Source organism: Sander vitreus, chromosome 9 (genome assembly GCF_031162955.1).
Source record: "Sander vitreus isolate 19-12246 chromosome 9, sanVit1, whole genome shotgun sequence".
Taxonomy (NCBI): Eukaryota; Metazoa; Chordata; class Actinopteri; order Perciformes; family Percidae; genus Sander; species Sander vitreus.
Genome location: NC_135863.1, coordinates 22578573 through 22595080, shown reverse-complemented (window position 1 = coordinate 22595080; position 16508 = coordinate 22578573). Strand labels below are relative to the sequence as shown.

At 39.1% G+C, this 16508-nt stretch overlaps 2 protein-coding genes across 3 annotated transcripts; both read right to left on the bottom strand.

Annotated features, from left to right (window-relative positions):
* Positions 1 to 609: 609 nt before the first annotated feature.
* marchf2 (membrane-associated ring finger (C3HC4) 2) lies at positions 610 to 10766 on the bottom strand. 2 transcript variants are annotated; one of them, XM_078259327.1, is made up of 5 exons: positions 10362 to 10766; positions 7123 to 7405; positions 6218 to 6422; positions 5690 to 5899; positions 610 to 4349 (listed from the first exon to the last, which is right to left on the bottom strand). In XM_078259327.1, exons 2-5 carry the CDS (start codon positions 7302 to 7304, stop codon positions 4191 to 4193), a joined length of 756 nt encoding a protein of 251 aa, XP_078115453.1. In that variant the 5' UTR covers positions 7305 to 7405; positions 10362 to 10766; the 3' UTR covers positions 610 to 4190. The 2 variants fall into 2 exon arrangements, with proteins under 2 accessions (XP_078115453.1, XP_078115454.1); XM_078259328.1 differs by having other exon boundaries at positions 6227 to 6422.
* Positions 10767 to 11296: 530 nt separating this feature from the next.
* LOC144523633 (ras-related protein Rab-11B-like) lies at positions 11297 to 15312 on the bottom strand. Its single transcript, XM_078259329.1, has 5 exons — positions 15184 to 15312; positions 13937 to 14132; positions 13219 to 13412; positions 13056 to 13136; positions 11297 to 12952 (listed from the first exon to the last, which is right to left on the bottom strand). Exons 1-5 carry the CDS (start codon positions 15221 to 15223, stop codon positions 12807 to 12809), a joined length of 657 nt encoding a protein of 218 aa, XP_078115455.1. The 5' UTR covers positions 15224 to 15312; the 3' UTR covers positions 11297 to 12806.
* Positions 15313 to 16508: the final 1196 nt, after the last annotated feature.

The window sequence follows — 16508 nt, the reverse complement described above, 5'->3', positions numbered from 1 at the left end:
AAAATCCCTTTTTGGATTTGAATTGTGGAAGCTATTATGAAGTAAGTATTTTCATTATGGTTAAAGTGTAACAACTCTTTGGAGATATGAGGATCTGCAGGGAGCCAAAGGAGGAGCAGTGTTGCATACATCATCTTCTGCATTAACCAACTTCTGTTGTTTTGTTTGTAGTCGTTTGCTGAATAACTGCACCTCAGCTCTTTGCATTGCTTCAAATCAGATCCCAATACGTGGAGTAAAGCCTCGTTCATGACAAACAGTAAACACATGGATGATCAAATGACTCCTAAGCTTGTAAGGCCCCCCCCCGGGTACATCACAATATTGCAGGATATAATCCTTTGTTCTGGGATCGGTTAAAAACACAAAAACTATTAACTTGGGCAGTATGTGGAACAACCCACCAGGAGCTAAAGTACCAAAGCGTAATGTTGGTGTAGACAAATGGCCAGGGCAAGGAAATGATCAGCACCCAGTGGGTGTAAAAGTTAAGCCACAGTGTCAGCAGTCAAGAACAGATTAAAAAAAAAAAGAAAAAGATGGTTGCACAACGACTCACTATATGGTGTCAATTTCCCACCAAGCAGAGCTACCGAGATGCACCCTGTTCCTATGACTAATGTTTTATTACAAGCCCATGAGCCGTTAAACTTGTATTGTCATTTCAGATACAATACAATACACAGAGCGAGGGGGAGAAATGTCATTTGAATTGATGCTTATTGACAGCCAATAACAGAAATCTGCTCTGAACGGGTATGAAATGGTCTTTAAAGACTCTTTTGTGACGATGCCACACCAACACACACCAGTTTAAGTAAAATACTGTTTGGTCAAGCCTGATTGTTATAAAGTAAGTGCATAGAACATAAAAACAGGATTAATAACACATTTGTGCATAAAATCCAGACTTTTGGCCTCTGCATACTGTAGGCAACGTACTGCATGTGTTTACAATGTGACAATACTGAATGACTCTGGATCAATGCATTCACTTTGACATCTAGAAGAAGGTTAACGAAAAGCATATTGGAAGAGCAAATCATGATCAGTATGTTTAATCATCATTAATCATTAATAAATATGATAATCAAAAGTATGATCACTCATTAATAAAAATACAAATGTCATTCCAACGAATAGAAAAAACCCCAAAGCCAATCATTTTTGAAGACTAAAGTTTAGTCATAAAATGAAAAATAATCAACCAATCGAGCTTTAGACTAGTTTTTAAGTTTGCCTTAAAGTGCCCATATTATGAAATAAAAAAAACAAACATTCATGCTGTTTTGAGTGAGATACGGTTTCTGAATGTATCCTGCCTTCAGTCTCCGGGTGAGCTGGTCAAAATCGGCAGGGCTATCTACGTCATCGGCCGAAACATTTGGTGTGTGCTAACCTATGTGTTAAGTTAAGTCTATGGTGCTAACCACATCAGCTAGCTGTTTCTCCAACTTTTGTCAAGGCAGGATTAGCCGGGACACTTCCAACTTTGCGTTGAATACCTGTAGAACAGGGACATGTAAGTAGTTCTATACAATTTATTTTGTAGATTAGGATGAACTTGTGTGTGTTGTAGCAGTGTTTTGCCATTGAGAACGAGATGGCTAACCGCTAGCAGCATTAGCTTCTAGCTAGTAGCCCAGTACCTAGCTACTGCACATGTGCGACTTCCAACAAAGATGGGATATTAGTGTGATGTCTCACTCTGTAGCTAAAACGGAGAGCTCAACAAACAGGGTGAAAAGAGGAGCTGCAGCAATGTGCAGTACAATAAAAAATATGGTGTTTTTTGAAAATTAAACCATGTAAACCTATTCTGGTACAACCTCAAAATGCAATTATGAACCTGAAAATGAGCATAATATGGGCGCTTTAATGCTTTCAATACTAAAGTTAAAACTGTTAAAAATGAAACACAAGTAGTAAGATCGGCACAATAATACTGAACACCCAAAAGCCAATGTGTTTCAGCCCATGGCCTTCGCTTGGTTTTAACAACAATGTTCTCAACACTACATGTTTTTACATCTTAGGCGTATCTCCCTTTTAACAGACGACATTGTGTTCACATGTCAATTAACCGTCTTTCCATGGTCTAAATTAAGTAAGTTATAAACCATGTTCCAAATCTGGAAACCAGGCAGACACTGCGGTTTGTGTTTTCCGACTGATTAACAGCCACTGTGAGTGACTTGATTATAAACTGCAGAAAACTATATACACAAGAGAGAGAGAGAAGTGAAGTTTGTCTACTCTCCCAAACAACCAATACAGACCCAAATGGAGTCTGGTCAGTAACATCAAAACATAAGGAGGGCAAGTTTGCACCTCAAAAACATTGACATCCATAAAATGGATGTAGAAAAGCACATAAGCACATGGCTTCCTTGAAAGAAAAGAGAAAACAAAGCTAAAGTCAGATTAAGCCTTAGTGGTGCTTGCATAATGTACCCACCATGAAAGTCATTGTTGGTGGGTAAAGTGTATCTTCGACTGGCAGAAGCCCAAAACACCAGCACAGAGATCAGAGACGATGTTGTTTGACCATAGCTTCAGTGATAAATGCTTGCAGGAAGTCTCCCCGATTCTTGGTGATTATGGAAACAACACACATACAGCGATGTGTGTGGTTTTAAAAAATTGAACAGGATAAAATAGCATGAATTAAAGCTATAGTGCGTAGTTTCTGCCACCCCCATGAGGAATTCTAAGTAATGACAACAAAACTGTCGGCGCATCCACATGATACAAGCCTTCTGTGATCGTGCACCCCCCGCCCCGTCCAAGCAGTTGCTAGTAGCCAAGGAGGACACGGAGGATAAAAAAAAAAACATGGACTCTTCAGAAGAGGTAATAATCTTCACTTGAGTTTCTGCGTGGGAAAGTCCCCGGACGCCACAATCTTCTGAACATAGCCATACTGAGAAATACAGAGAGAGAGTTGTGTGGAGCTGATAGTCTTAATTAGCTTTGTAGCAACTCATTTGGCAATGGCTTGAATGTAACGGACGTTCATTAATATCAAAAAGTTACGCACTAAAGCTTTAAGTACTTTAACAGACAGTTAAAATTATGCTTTCGTACGCTGCATTAGCCAACCAATAACACTTGTGGAAATGTTCCCCTAAGAGCCATTCTGATGAAGTTTTGCACCAATCTATGCAAGACCTACTTGCTTAGTGCTGATAATACAAGAACCTCTATGAGGACACTGTTAAACCCTAATTCAGTAGCAACAGTAAATCTTTTTATTATTCAGTGGTTAAAGAAATTACTTATTTTTTTTAACCACGAAGGAATTTTACAACACACTAACAAAATAAAAATTAAAAAAATCCCCCCCAAATGATTAACAGTGCGTGCATGCATAACTGCGCATGTTGGGAAAGGTCTCTTCATGTGCTGTGAAGACCTCGATGTCCACAGTGTTTTATTGCACAATCTCTGGTTTTACTAATGCTGTACTGCCACCCATTCTTGAATGAGATGTAAAAACAGAGCAAGGATAAAAAATAAAACCTTGAAAGAAGTCCAATACGCTTGTGCCAAAATTAAAGTTTCATCTCAGACAGCATACTGGCGTCTGAATTGTGAATAAATTAAAGAGCTATGCTTTTTTTTCCAGATTAATATGGCATCACAAGAGCTCCCCAATGGGCAACGTTTTGCAGAGAATGCAAGGCTATTTAGGTAAGGGCATGCCCAGATATGACATGTATATAGCAGTTTACACACTTTCATCATTGCAGCACAACATTGAATGGAGCTGCTACACTCCGCAGTCATCTGTGGACCATTGGTGGGTTTGTTGAAACCAAGCCGAACAACAATTAAAACATTTCACAGTCCACTAAACAAGTTAGTTTGGTCATGTCTTATTCTGCTGTCACTGTTATTTAATGTTATATCCATGATGATGTCCCATGTCTCTGCACATCTCCATGTGCTGGTCCGTTCCTCAGTGCCGTTGCATAAGCTTGGTCACCCTTATTTCTGCACCCACAGGAGGGCAGATTTCTTTTTAAAAAGTAATGTGACTTAAGTATTGATGGGGCAAAGACATTTTTTTTGTGTGAAAAGCAACAAAAAAAGCCCACAAGTGCTTCTTTAAAGGCTTGCTTGGCAGGTGACATTCAGCCCCCTCGCACATAAAAGACACCATTATCACCAAGCATCTCCATTTGGTCTCATACTATACTCTCATTGGCAGACTTCTTCATCAGTTTGGTAGAGAGCAAGGAATGCTGGGAAGAGTTAGACTCCTTGGCTTCAGGAATGAGCAGACGTACTTTCTGATTTGTTCTTCTCCACTCAGAGTACAGCTGACAGTGGTAGCGGAAAGATACCTGCACAGACAACCAGGTAAGAGAAGAGGTCAATTATACACATTACTTTTTAGCTGATTAATAATAATTATAATAATAATAATAATAATCCCTTAAAATCACATTTAAGGCAAATTAGCAGGCCTTTTGCCCCTAAGATCCAAACGAGCCATGTCCACCTTCGTGCTAGCATCCATCAGAGTGCTGAACGAACAATACAGCCCCCCCCCCATCGCTCCAGACTTCGACCTATTCTCCCGACCTACCCCACTACTCCTACCCACAGGGTTTTTAGTTCTTAGTATTTTAAAGTATTTATTTTAGGGCTGTCAAAATAACGCGTTAATTTTCGATTAATTAATCTGAGAAAAAAATAACGCAGATTAATCCATTCAATATTGACGTTTGACCCGGAGCCGTTCTAGCCACCATTGGACTGTAAAATGAAGGAGGGAGACGAGAATGTTCTGCCTGGATCATTAATTGGAACATTTACTTGTAAAAATCTTCTTCCTGCCAACCCTGACTACCGAAATCTGGTGCCACTGATATGTCTGCACTTCTCTCTGCTGCTCTGAAACAGACGATACAGGCAACACAAACACCGCTGCACGTGACGCTAGTTAACACTATACTCAACAGCAGCTAACGTTAGCCTACCGCTAGCTAGTAGCTGGATTAAACACGGTTAAAATGCTGACAGCTAACGCTAAATGGTGTAAAGTTTGACTGTGTTTTACTGTAGAGGATTCAACAATCTAATAAATAAATATCAAAGTATGTAACAATCTGCAGCTGCTGTCGGAGAAACAACACAGACGGTGCGTTCAATGAAACTGGTAAACTACAGCCTCGTGGTGCATTTGGAGTTATTGTAAATGTCCTTTTCCCATCTGGTTGTTGTTTTTGTCGTTCAACAGCAATTTACTAGTGAAATAAGTTATTGTTATACATTATTATTATTAAATCATTTAATTTTGACCATATGGCCTTAGCAATAAACAAGCCGTTCTTCAATGTCACCAACTGTTGTTTAGTACCCTTTTTTTTCTTTTCTTTTTTTACTTTCTTAAAAAGTATCAGTTCAGGCACCGTTAATTATGTATGCGATTAATTTATCACAGAGTATGTAATTAGATTTAATTAATTAGATTAAATTTTTTAATCGATTGACAGCCCTAATTTATTTATTCTTGTGTATGATTATTGACTATGTATTGTTGTATGTTGTGTCTGAATGGGCCTGACCACAAATGAAGTTCCCTCACGGGAAAAATAAAGTTCTTTTGATTTGATTTCAAGATGTGCATTACAATAGTCCTGCAGTCTAATCTGTATGTGATTGTGAATTTATTTTTTACCAGGGTCCACAGAACATAGATGGTGAAGAGGGCGATGGTGAGGGCGATGAGGCCCACGGCCTGCAGCCAGCTCCCCAGTTGAAGATGGTCCTGAGCGCCCCTCAGGCACAGCCAGCCCGAAATGGCTGCTAGGGGCGTGATAAACAGAAAGCACACCATGTCACAGAACAGCGTCCTCTTCTCATTACGAGGGCCGGGGTCCTGCAGCCACTGTGAGAAGAAGAGGGAGAATATCAAACAAGCGAAAGAGAGGGAAGGGAGAGAGGTAGGTGGACAGGTGGAAGAGAGATCTTAAGTCAATCAAGTACGGAAAAGACATAATAGCAAGCAAGCTGAAAGATGAGAAAAAAAAGCTACTTCTCTTTTACGCATTTATATGTGCACATTCACAAACAGCAGCCCAACCCAAGTAGAATTAACTGAAAGTTAAAAAAATTAAATTTAAAAAAAAATAATAAAAAAAAATAAAATAAAAAAAATAAAAAAGGCAAGCAGAAAGATTGATGCAGACGAGCAAAGGGCATTGACCTTTGTTACCTCTGTGAGAGGCCTCGGCCGGCGCTCGATGCTGAACTCCGTGTGGCAGAGCTCACAGTAGCTGGTGTTGGAGGATGACAGCCACTTCTCCAAGCAGCTCCTGTGCACCGTGCCCAGGGTGCCTGTGCAGTTGCACGGAGACAGGAGACCCTCGCTGCTGCCTCCTTCGTGGCAAATACGGCAGATGGGACCATCACTGAGACAAAATAAAATATAGTTTAGCCAAATGCAGGTAGAATACTAAAATGCAAAAAGGGGGTGCAGCACATCAGACACTCAACTGTGGACCAGCTCAGAATGAATTTGGTACATTTAAAGCATTTTCTGCAAGTGGAAGAGAGAGCAACGCATTAAGCGTCTTCTTCGTCTGGTTTGCTTTGTCAATCAGCAGAACACAGGTGTGATACAGGGGACCCGAATCACATTACACAGTCTTTAAAATTGCAGGAAATGCAGAAACTTCAAAAATGGAAACACGTGTAGATCAGATGACCGAATAGGGAGGCTACAATAAATACAATAATATTCAAAAAAATAGACATGAAAATCCAAAGTGTACCTCAAAAATACAATTCAATAAATACATATATAATACAAGCACTAGGCCTTTTTACAGACATCATTTTTGACATGTCACTGTAGAAAGAAAAATGAGTAAATAAATCTCCTAATATAGCTGCTTCAGTTTCAGGGCCCTGGTATTGTGTGTGCTGGATCACTGTCACAGTGTCACGGCTTACTGGAACACTTGAATAGAACAGAGCCATCGTTAATGTTATTAGTAACATCTGTCTTTTCTTTACAATGACAAGTCAACATGTCTGCTGTGTATATAAAATGACTAAAGAGGCAGTTGCATATTTCTGTTCAACAACATGAGTTTAAGGGAGTCTCACCTTTGCGCGCTCATGGGTTTGAGCACAGAGGAGAGCAACCGTCCATCCATGGCTGTGACCTGGGTGACGTAGAGCGCTTGGCACCCGTCACCACCTGCTTCCTCCACGCTCTTCCACAGGCCAGTGCTGCTCGCACAGTCACACAGAGAGCCAGGCAGGTGGCAACACCCCCCTGTCGTCATGGTTACAGTGGAGGTGAGGATGTAAAGGGTCAGGGGCAAAGGTTGACTTCAGGAGCACGAAGCACAAACTCTGCTCTCCACAGATTGGGAGTGGTTAGTTTCTACAAGTAGAGAAAGAGACAGAAAGATTGAGAATTAAAGTACTGTACTTTAGAGTTTTGAGGGACTTGGATGTAAGTAATTCCATTTTACGCTACTTTATACTTGTACTTCACTACATTTCAGAGCCATGTATTGTACTACATTTATTTCACAGCTTTAGTTACTAGTTACTTTGAAGATTCAGATTATCAATACAAATAAACTATGATGCATTTTTACTATACATGTATTATACTATGTAAGCTACCCAGCGGTATATAAAACAGTTCAAATTAGCCATGCCTTTACCAGCTACAAAATTAAAGAGCTCCTTACACACTAATGCATTCATACATATTCCGATAGATTATTCTGAAATGGAAACAGTACAATATTACAGGACAATTGTAAGCAATTAAGCCATGTTTCGACCGCAGGAACTTTCCCCCGGATCTAGGAACCTTCTGAAGAAGTTGTTGCGTTTTCGACCGCAGGGACAAGGGTCTAATTTAAGTTCTGGGGGATTTATTTCTTCCCCCAAAAGTCCTTGTATTAGTCCCGGTAGTACTTTCTGAATGTACAGGAACCTTCGGGGTGGGGTTTGCACGGATGGCCGTCGCTGATTGGTCAAAACACACAGCACTGCTGCTTCAACTCGCCTTCTCTTCATTCATAAAACAACAAAGTACTCTTTTGATTTACATCCATAATGCAGTATAATATCATTCAACTGAAGCAAGCTGACATGACATGTATACAAATATAATAGAGTAAATATATATGTGAAATGACACTAGATTTACAGACTGTCATATTGGGTCAACACAATATTGTGATAGTTAGCTTTACATTACAATATCCTGTTTAGCTGTTCCAAGATGAGTGAAATTAAATAATCGCGTGAAAGCAATAAAAGTCGGACCAACAGTCGTATTATCAGCAGTATAACAGTACTGTCTAGTTCTAGGTAAACTTAGCTTTATGTTAGGACAGTGCTCATCTGAAAGTGTGATTCATGTACTATTCATTTTCTGCCATGTGAGAATAACTAAGGTGATCTACAAAGACGTCATTAACAAGAATGCTGTGAGCTGGGAGGTGGGCCAATTTGCACATAGCAGCTGCAAAACCATTAGAAAAGCAAGTGTGATAAACAGCTGTCTCCACTCAGATAACCCCTGACTAAAGATAAGAGGTACACTGCTAAATTTGCTACAGTACATTTGTCTTGCTTTTTGGAAATGATCCAGTACAGTGACAGACCAATGGCAAATGGAAAGTTTTTCCATGAAATTCTTTCATTTTGACAAGACAATACAGTTATGAGATTTAAATGACAAGACATTCTAAAAAATAAAAAAGTATGTCATGATATGATATAGAAGTAGCTTCTTTCCTCTTGAAAGAATTATGAGATTCTCAACTTTTTCACGATTCCAATGATGTTAGCACAGTTACATTTAAGTGAGTAACTTTGGCACACAAACATATTGTATACGTAACATAAGACAGTGTTCACATACTGACTGAGCCTACGTTCGATCCTTCATACCAGACTATTGGGTAAATACTGGGTCACTGGTGCTCATAGAAGGCCAGTGGCTGTATACACATCACTATTAAATGATAGCATTACACCTAAACTAACATAATCCTATGTACTCAACACTGTTGTTGTGTTGTTTTCAAACAGGAGGTTTAACATGGCAGATGGTGCAGAAATTCTTGTGTTAATTTATGGGATTTTGTGTCTTCATTCTATCTCCTTATGAATAAATAATACAAGACTTTGCACTCTACAATCATTTCAACACAACATCTGATTCAATTCAATCCACAAAAACAGACCTGCAATGATTATTATAAGATATACTTTATTGTCTCCATGGGGACATTTTTATCTTGGGCAATTGGTGCTACACATATACTTGTGAAGGAAATAATGTTCTATATTGTTGAAACTATATAGAAATTACCACACTTGGTCCATTAGATATGGATATTGTAACATTTCTACTCATTATATACTAGTCATATGCTTATTTTATTATTGCTATTGCAAACAACTATGTTCTAATACATCAAAATAAAAGGATCTAAATATGCAGCCCTTAACACCGTAAAACATTGTTACAACTGTTACATTAACTGTAACAAATCCCAAATATAGGCTAATCTGGCTCATACTTTAAATTAACAGAGCAAGGATTGCAAATGTTTGGTGAAGCCTGAAGGCCTGAACTTGAACTTCAATACACAGGTCCCTGGTCAGATTAACTCTTAACCCATTCAATTCAGTATTACTAGGCTACTGCTCGGTACAATTATTTATGCATACTGACACATCATGGGGGCACGATAAAGAGGCACAATCCCTGACCCAGATAAACAAAGGGTAACCAAAACAACAACGAAATCTACTAAGTTACTGTTTCTGAGTGGTGTACTGTGTGTAAACACAGGAAGTAAACAGACCAACGTATTTTTAGAAGTCAGTTAAGAAACACAGTTAATTCATTTATTTTTTATTTTTTGCCAAACGCTACATGTGAATGTGACTGTAACCTGGTTTTAAAAATTCTAATTCAGTTAATAAGTGCAACTACATTATGCTATGATACATTTAGTACTAACAAATTAAAGTCGTTTTCACGGTTTCGTAACTGCCATCACTGCATCCAGCTGTGATCCAGACAATTGTCTGGAACAGGCTTGTGTCATGTCAATGCAATAATATATTGACGTGGCGGCGGCATGCATTAGCTGTGTATACGTTAGCTATGTTGCAGTTACATATTTAAGACATTAGCTGCAATTATCCAAGTTATTTCCATTGCAATTTCTTTTTAAATTAATGTCAATTGCCCAGCAAATAGGTCAGCTGGTGCCCGTTACAGCTGTGTTGTTTGCTAGCTGCTAGCTGTCAGTACCTACAGTAAGCCGCTAGCCTGGTGTAACATTTAAAGGTCTACTCACCCCGTGTCTTCTTCTTAGAGACGTTTCACTGCTGCAGGCCTTACCGCCCTAACAACCTCGTGTTTCCTTCTCGTTTCATTTTTAGCTGTATGTGTGAAGTAACAGCGCTGAACAAAGTGCCACTCGCTAGCTAGTGATATGCTATTCGGTGCTGTGCTAGCTAGCAGCCCTCAGCTGATAACACAGCAGACCAGGCTTCCGCTTTCCCAGAGCTTTAAATATCCCCCTGAGGCTCATCATCAGCTGTCTGCCTCTGCTGTGGAGACAGGGCAGACGAGTGCAAAAACACAAACCGGACGAGTTAAACTGTGATTGTGAATAACAACAGCTTGTCAAAGGGTGGGGCGCACACCGAAAACATCTCATGCGCAACACGCCAAAAGACAAACGGACAGGACCATACGATTTCTATAAAGCATTTACAATTTAAAACAAACACGGAACTCTTTCAAAGACTGACAGCACAAGACAGACACACACTTGACAGCACGAAATTGTCATTTCTTCCCACATTTTATTTTACAGTCCTGGAAATAGCAGGTTTTACAACTGCATAGTGAATATTATTTCTTAATTATGGAGAGCTACTTAATTAACCCTTTTCAGAAATGCCGACCATGTTGAATTGAACAAGCAATTTTTTAAACATTTTACATATTTCTTTTATGTAGTGCTAAAATGCATTCACAATGACAAGATTTGTTTGAATAAGGATGAAGAATTCTAAAACCAAATATCCAATATTTTAGGGAGCCTGCCGATTAGATGCTGTAAAACTACTACTACTAAAACTTTGAGCACCTAGCCATCATATGTGTAGATTTACGAAAGGTAGGTGACACTTAAGTTGCTAAACAATAGTGGTGAACACAGCATAAAGTTATGGGTACACTGAGTGCGTAATGTATCCAAAAATAAGTCTGTCTCCTATATGGTCATGTGGATTTGGTTTATTTATGCTTCGGTATTTTCTGTGTAATGCGAAAAGTAGCAAAACAAGTTTACGTTTGCCACCTTTACATATTTTTGAAGAAATGTGAAATATCACACGACAATGCATCGAAACAATCACACATGAACGCATTTCTCACAGATGAGTGAAAAGAGAGGCATTTCTGCCAAACATTAACAATTTGCATTTCTGATTTTCAGTTCCACTTACTTAACTAGCTGGAGTGTGTTACATTTTTAGTTAATTTTCTATGTAAATGTTTTCAGATTACATCTTTATCCATTTTTTCCCTTTAACAGATAACATTAATATGACAGCAAAGGGTGAGTGCATGAGGAAAATGATGTACACACACACAAAAACAAAAAACACACATGTAGTGCATTTTTTTTTCTTTACAACCAACAGGAAAATGTTACCCGATAAAGATGTTGAGTGTATTTTAAAAATATATGGTGATTTGTTCCACTGAAATGATTGGCAATAAGTGCAAAAGACATTTTCATTTTGAGACATCCTGTTTAAAAAGTGAAGAACACAAGGCTTGATCCAGGCTGATACTATCATTACATAATATCAATAATAATAAATCATACACCACAATTTATAACATTACTTTTTGCTATTTAGCATTATACATTATTTTGAAAATAGCCTGGATTGGTTCACCAAATACAGCAATGAAATGCAACCTCAGCAGCTTTGAACACGCTTAAATGAGAAAACCCAAAACTGATAACAATTGCATCCATCTCCTTTGGTATCTTTGAGATTAACACACACACACACACACACACACACACACACACACACACACACACACACACACAAATAAAAACACTTAATTTGTTTCACACTTGCCCATATTAAGTCAGACAGTCACAGCCAGTCTGTTCCCTGGCTCATGCTAATATCATGCCACGGTGGGCACATGGCTCAAAGAGGAAAACTAAAGAGGCAAATAGAAACTCCAGACAGAGTACACATCAATACTCCAGTGGTACCGCCTTAGCGTCTCCTCTTCTACACCCGTATTGCATGATAGGCAGAATCAGGTCAACCAGACATCAAATTGGGATTCCACTGTAGCAGATCGTGGCAAAAGTCTGTATCACTGAAAGCCGAGAAAAGGAAGCAAGTAGAAACCACTTGAAGCAGTGATACACAGGTCTACTGATCCCTCACCACTCCTTCTACAGGAGCAGGTCAATAGGACCATGAAGGCTAGTTAATTAAAAAGAAGTTAGCTTCAAGATCAACATCATAAGAGCTTTACTCTCTCTCCTTCTCCAGGTTATGAGGCCGTAAATGATTGCAGACAGGTTCTTCTGAATCCAGAGGAAGAAACAAAGAAACAAGAAGAAACCAGCAAAAAAGGAATGTCAAATAACCATGAGGGTATTATGATGACAGCAGCATGACATCTGAAGTAAACCAGAGGTGAAGAGAGGAAAGACCGACAGAGAGTCAGACAGGAAAAGAAGATAAGAGCATCACAGGCTTTGGCAGCAAGGGAGTTTGTTGCCCCTCTGCCCGTCTGTGGTTGGGGGGAGGCTTATGTCTACTACATTGTTGCCTGGAGACTCATCATTTCCAGATCTGTCCGATATTTGCTTCTGAGATACAATACGGTAGATTTCTGTGAGAGAAAACAATGACGGTGTTCAGTAAAACTTAATGTTACATTACCAGGAGATTCACAGTAAGCTGCATGTTATATTTGAGTTCATCCCTTTTCCTACCTGTGAGAATGCTCTTAAAGGCTTCTTCCACATTAGTGGAGTCCAAGGCGGAGGTTTCAATGAATGAGATAGCGTTCTTTTCTGAGGACAGAAAGAAGTTTTTTACACATGAAAGCAATTTGAATGCATGTCACACACACACACGAAACCTTTTATAATTTACCTGCAAAGGCTCGAGCCTCATCAGTGGGCACCGCCCTGAGGTGGCGCAGGTCGCTCTTGTTTCCAACCTGCATGATGACGATGTTGTTGTCAGCGTGGTCCCTCAGCTCCTTCAGCCAGCGCTCAACGTTTTCGTATGTCAGGTGCTTGGCGATGTCGTAAACCAGGAGAGCTCCAACTGCACCCCGGTAGTACCTGGTGACAGCAGAGCAAAGAAATTGATGAATCAAAAATGACGGCAATGTGCAAATTTGATCCATTTATCATGAAAACACTCGCATTTCAAATCATTTCAGGTAGAAACAATTAAAATGGAATTTCTCAAGTAAATTAACTTTATCTGCATGTTTACTGCTATAATACATGTGAACATTTGTAATACGTATAGTACAGGAATTGTGCTTTGTGATAGGTAACTTAATTGAAATATATCTGTAGATAATCCAATATATGTTATGCTACCATATACTATGTTATATATACACCATATGTAGAGATTACATATAAGAAACTAAGAAAAAGCCTTTTTAGATTTAATTTATCAGAATTAAAGATTTAAGGTGGGATTCAAAAGAGGATACTGACTCTATGTGCATGAGATCCTTAGGCATGAAATCCAAACTTCCTAATGGGCTCAAACAGCCTTAGCCTTTGATTTAAAAAATAAAAATCACAAAACTAGTAAATATTGCAGTCAAATGAAAAAATAAAAAACTGACGCTGAGGTGATTGCTCTGTAGCGTTCCTGTCCAGCTGTGTCCCAAATTTGAGCCTTTATCGTCTTGCCGTCCACCTGGATACTGCGGGTGGCGAACTCCACCCCAATGGTGCTCTTGCTCTCCAGGTTGAACTCATTTCTTGTGAAGCGGGACAGCAGGTTACTCTTCCCCACGCCAGAGTCTCCGATTAGTACGACTAGAACCAAAATACACAACGACAAAAAAACATTGAACAGCAGCCCTGCAGTGTTAGTTTGACAAACTGTAAAAGGTAAGTGGTGCTTTTAACCTTCAATCAATATTTTATTACAGTGCTGATAGATAGCAATCATGATTGCTTGCTCTACAGCACACAAATGTACCTACTTGCACACTAAGGTACGGTGCACATTTAGTACCAACTTACAGTAGGTCTAAGTTTTGAGTTTAGTTCCTATTCTGACTTTAATTCTGGTTGACTATTATTTATGGCTTTCATTGAATGTTGTTTCATTGAGTGTCCTTGTCTTTTTTGTTTAGTGAATGACCGGTATGGGACTTACATTTCCCTTAGGGATTAATAAAGTATCTATCTATCTATCTATCTATCTGCTGTGATAAAATACTGATTGAAGGTGAAAAGTAAAACATGTATTTTGGTACACTACCTTACATGTTTAAAGTAGTGCATGACAGCATAGCAGCTTAGATCAATATTTCAAGCAGCATTTATTATGCTCATTGTTTAACGACGTCAGCAAGATAGCGGAATGACGTCAGTCTTAGCTATAAAGTTAGCTAGATGACTTGTAAAAGGAACTCATTTTAAAATAAATCTTCTGTCTTGGACGACAGAGGTCGGCTGTTGAAGAGCTTTAGGTTTTAAGTACACTTGAGGTCGTCTCAAGTGATTTTAACAAGGCCGAGTAACGTTAGCTACCATGTTAGCAAGCTAACGTTAGCTTACTTATTTAGCTACTTATTTGCCTGACGTTAGCAAGTCACTAGCGTTAACTGCCATTACTGGACTCGCCTATTGGTTCGCGAGTACAGCGTCTAGCTACTTAAGAGTGTAGCATTACACAATGCTAGGTGTACTTATAATAGCGATTACAGGTTTTGCTCAGGTTATCGATTGCCACTTTGCTACTAGTAGAGCTAACTTTAGCATTAACGCTGGCTAAGTTGACTTCCTCAGTTACTGTCGTCGAACTTTTATAAAGATGACTACCACGCTGTCATTTATCCACAATTAATATAGAAATTACCTTTGAACAAATAGTCGTATTCATCATCTCGGGTTCCCATTGTAGAAGACTAGTTTTTGCACTTTTTAGGTACTTTCCCCACAAACAACAACACTCCTCCTCACCGGCAGCTAGAAGACACCGCCTTCAAGGAAGAGAACGAGCACGTGAGTTTAGGAACGTCGTTTTCGACCAATCACAAATGTTAACACGTTGACTGATACATAAATTAACCAATCATCTGCTTTCTTTGACAATGCAGACCAATCATCACGCACAGTAGAGAACACGGTGAGGCATTACACCCTTTGTTCTCTAAACGTTGACGCCCTGTGTCATCCTGTAGATTGAGCAATAATAACCAAACCAGCCTAAAAAAATATTTTCTAGCATGCTGACTGTTTCACAATGTTGACCAAAGGGAGAGAACACCAGAATCAGTACACTAAGGATGTATTTCAGCATTGTGCGTTCTTTTCTTTTCTTTAAATTTTACTCAGGAGTATAGCCAATCTCAAAACAAATGTTATGGTATTATTTGGAAATATCAGATCATCTACATCCAACCAATTCAATAGTCTATGTTATGTATTAATTGCCCCTAACTATACAACAATCCCACTGTTAATATAACATGCTATTAACTAAGTCATGTTGTTCACTTTGTACTTCCACCTTTTTTTACAGTGATTACATTTTTAACACATACGGACCCAGTAGATTGTCATATTTGCAGGTTGTGATCACTTTTACATGAGTGGAACCATTGATGAGGCAATTCTTTTTTCCAGTATTCTTCAAGTTACAGGGAAGGCTGGATTTGAGATTCCTCCTCTGGCATGCTGGTTGTCTGATCTGTGGCAGAGCTACCCTCTACTGGTAGGAATGGACACTTGATGGTCTCTGGCTGTGCTAGAGAAAAGTAACTTTATCTTGAATGGTTCCGAATGGCCTCAAATGATCCGACCTTACCAACTCCCACAGCCACATTTTCCAGATATTAGAACGGGTCTGGATAGCAATCATCTGTCCAACACTTAAAGGCGAGAGCAAGATAGCTTAACAGCTAGTGGCCAAATGAACATGAAATGACTTCATCATCATTTTTCTAGACCTTTAATGTAGCATCACCATCAGGCCAACATTTCTAAATCTAATAGGCAGATGGTCATGTTCATTAACATCCCACAATACTAAGGTGTTTCTTGGAGCTGAAGAAACACAACCTAGAATGCGGCAAATATGACGGAGAAAGTTAAAACCACGTGACAGTGACTGTGTGGACAAATGATAGTGAAACAATGTATTATGTGTCATTGTTTGGCTTTTTCTCTTACTTAATTCTA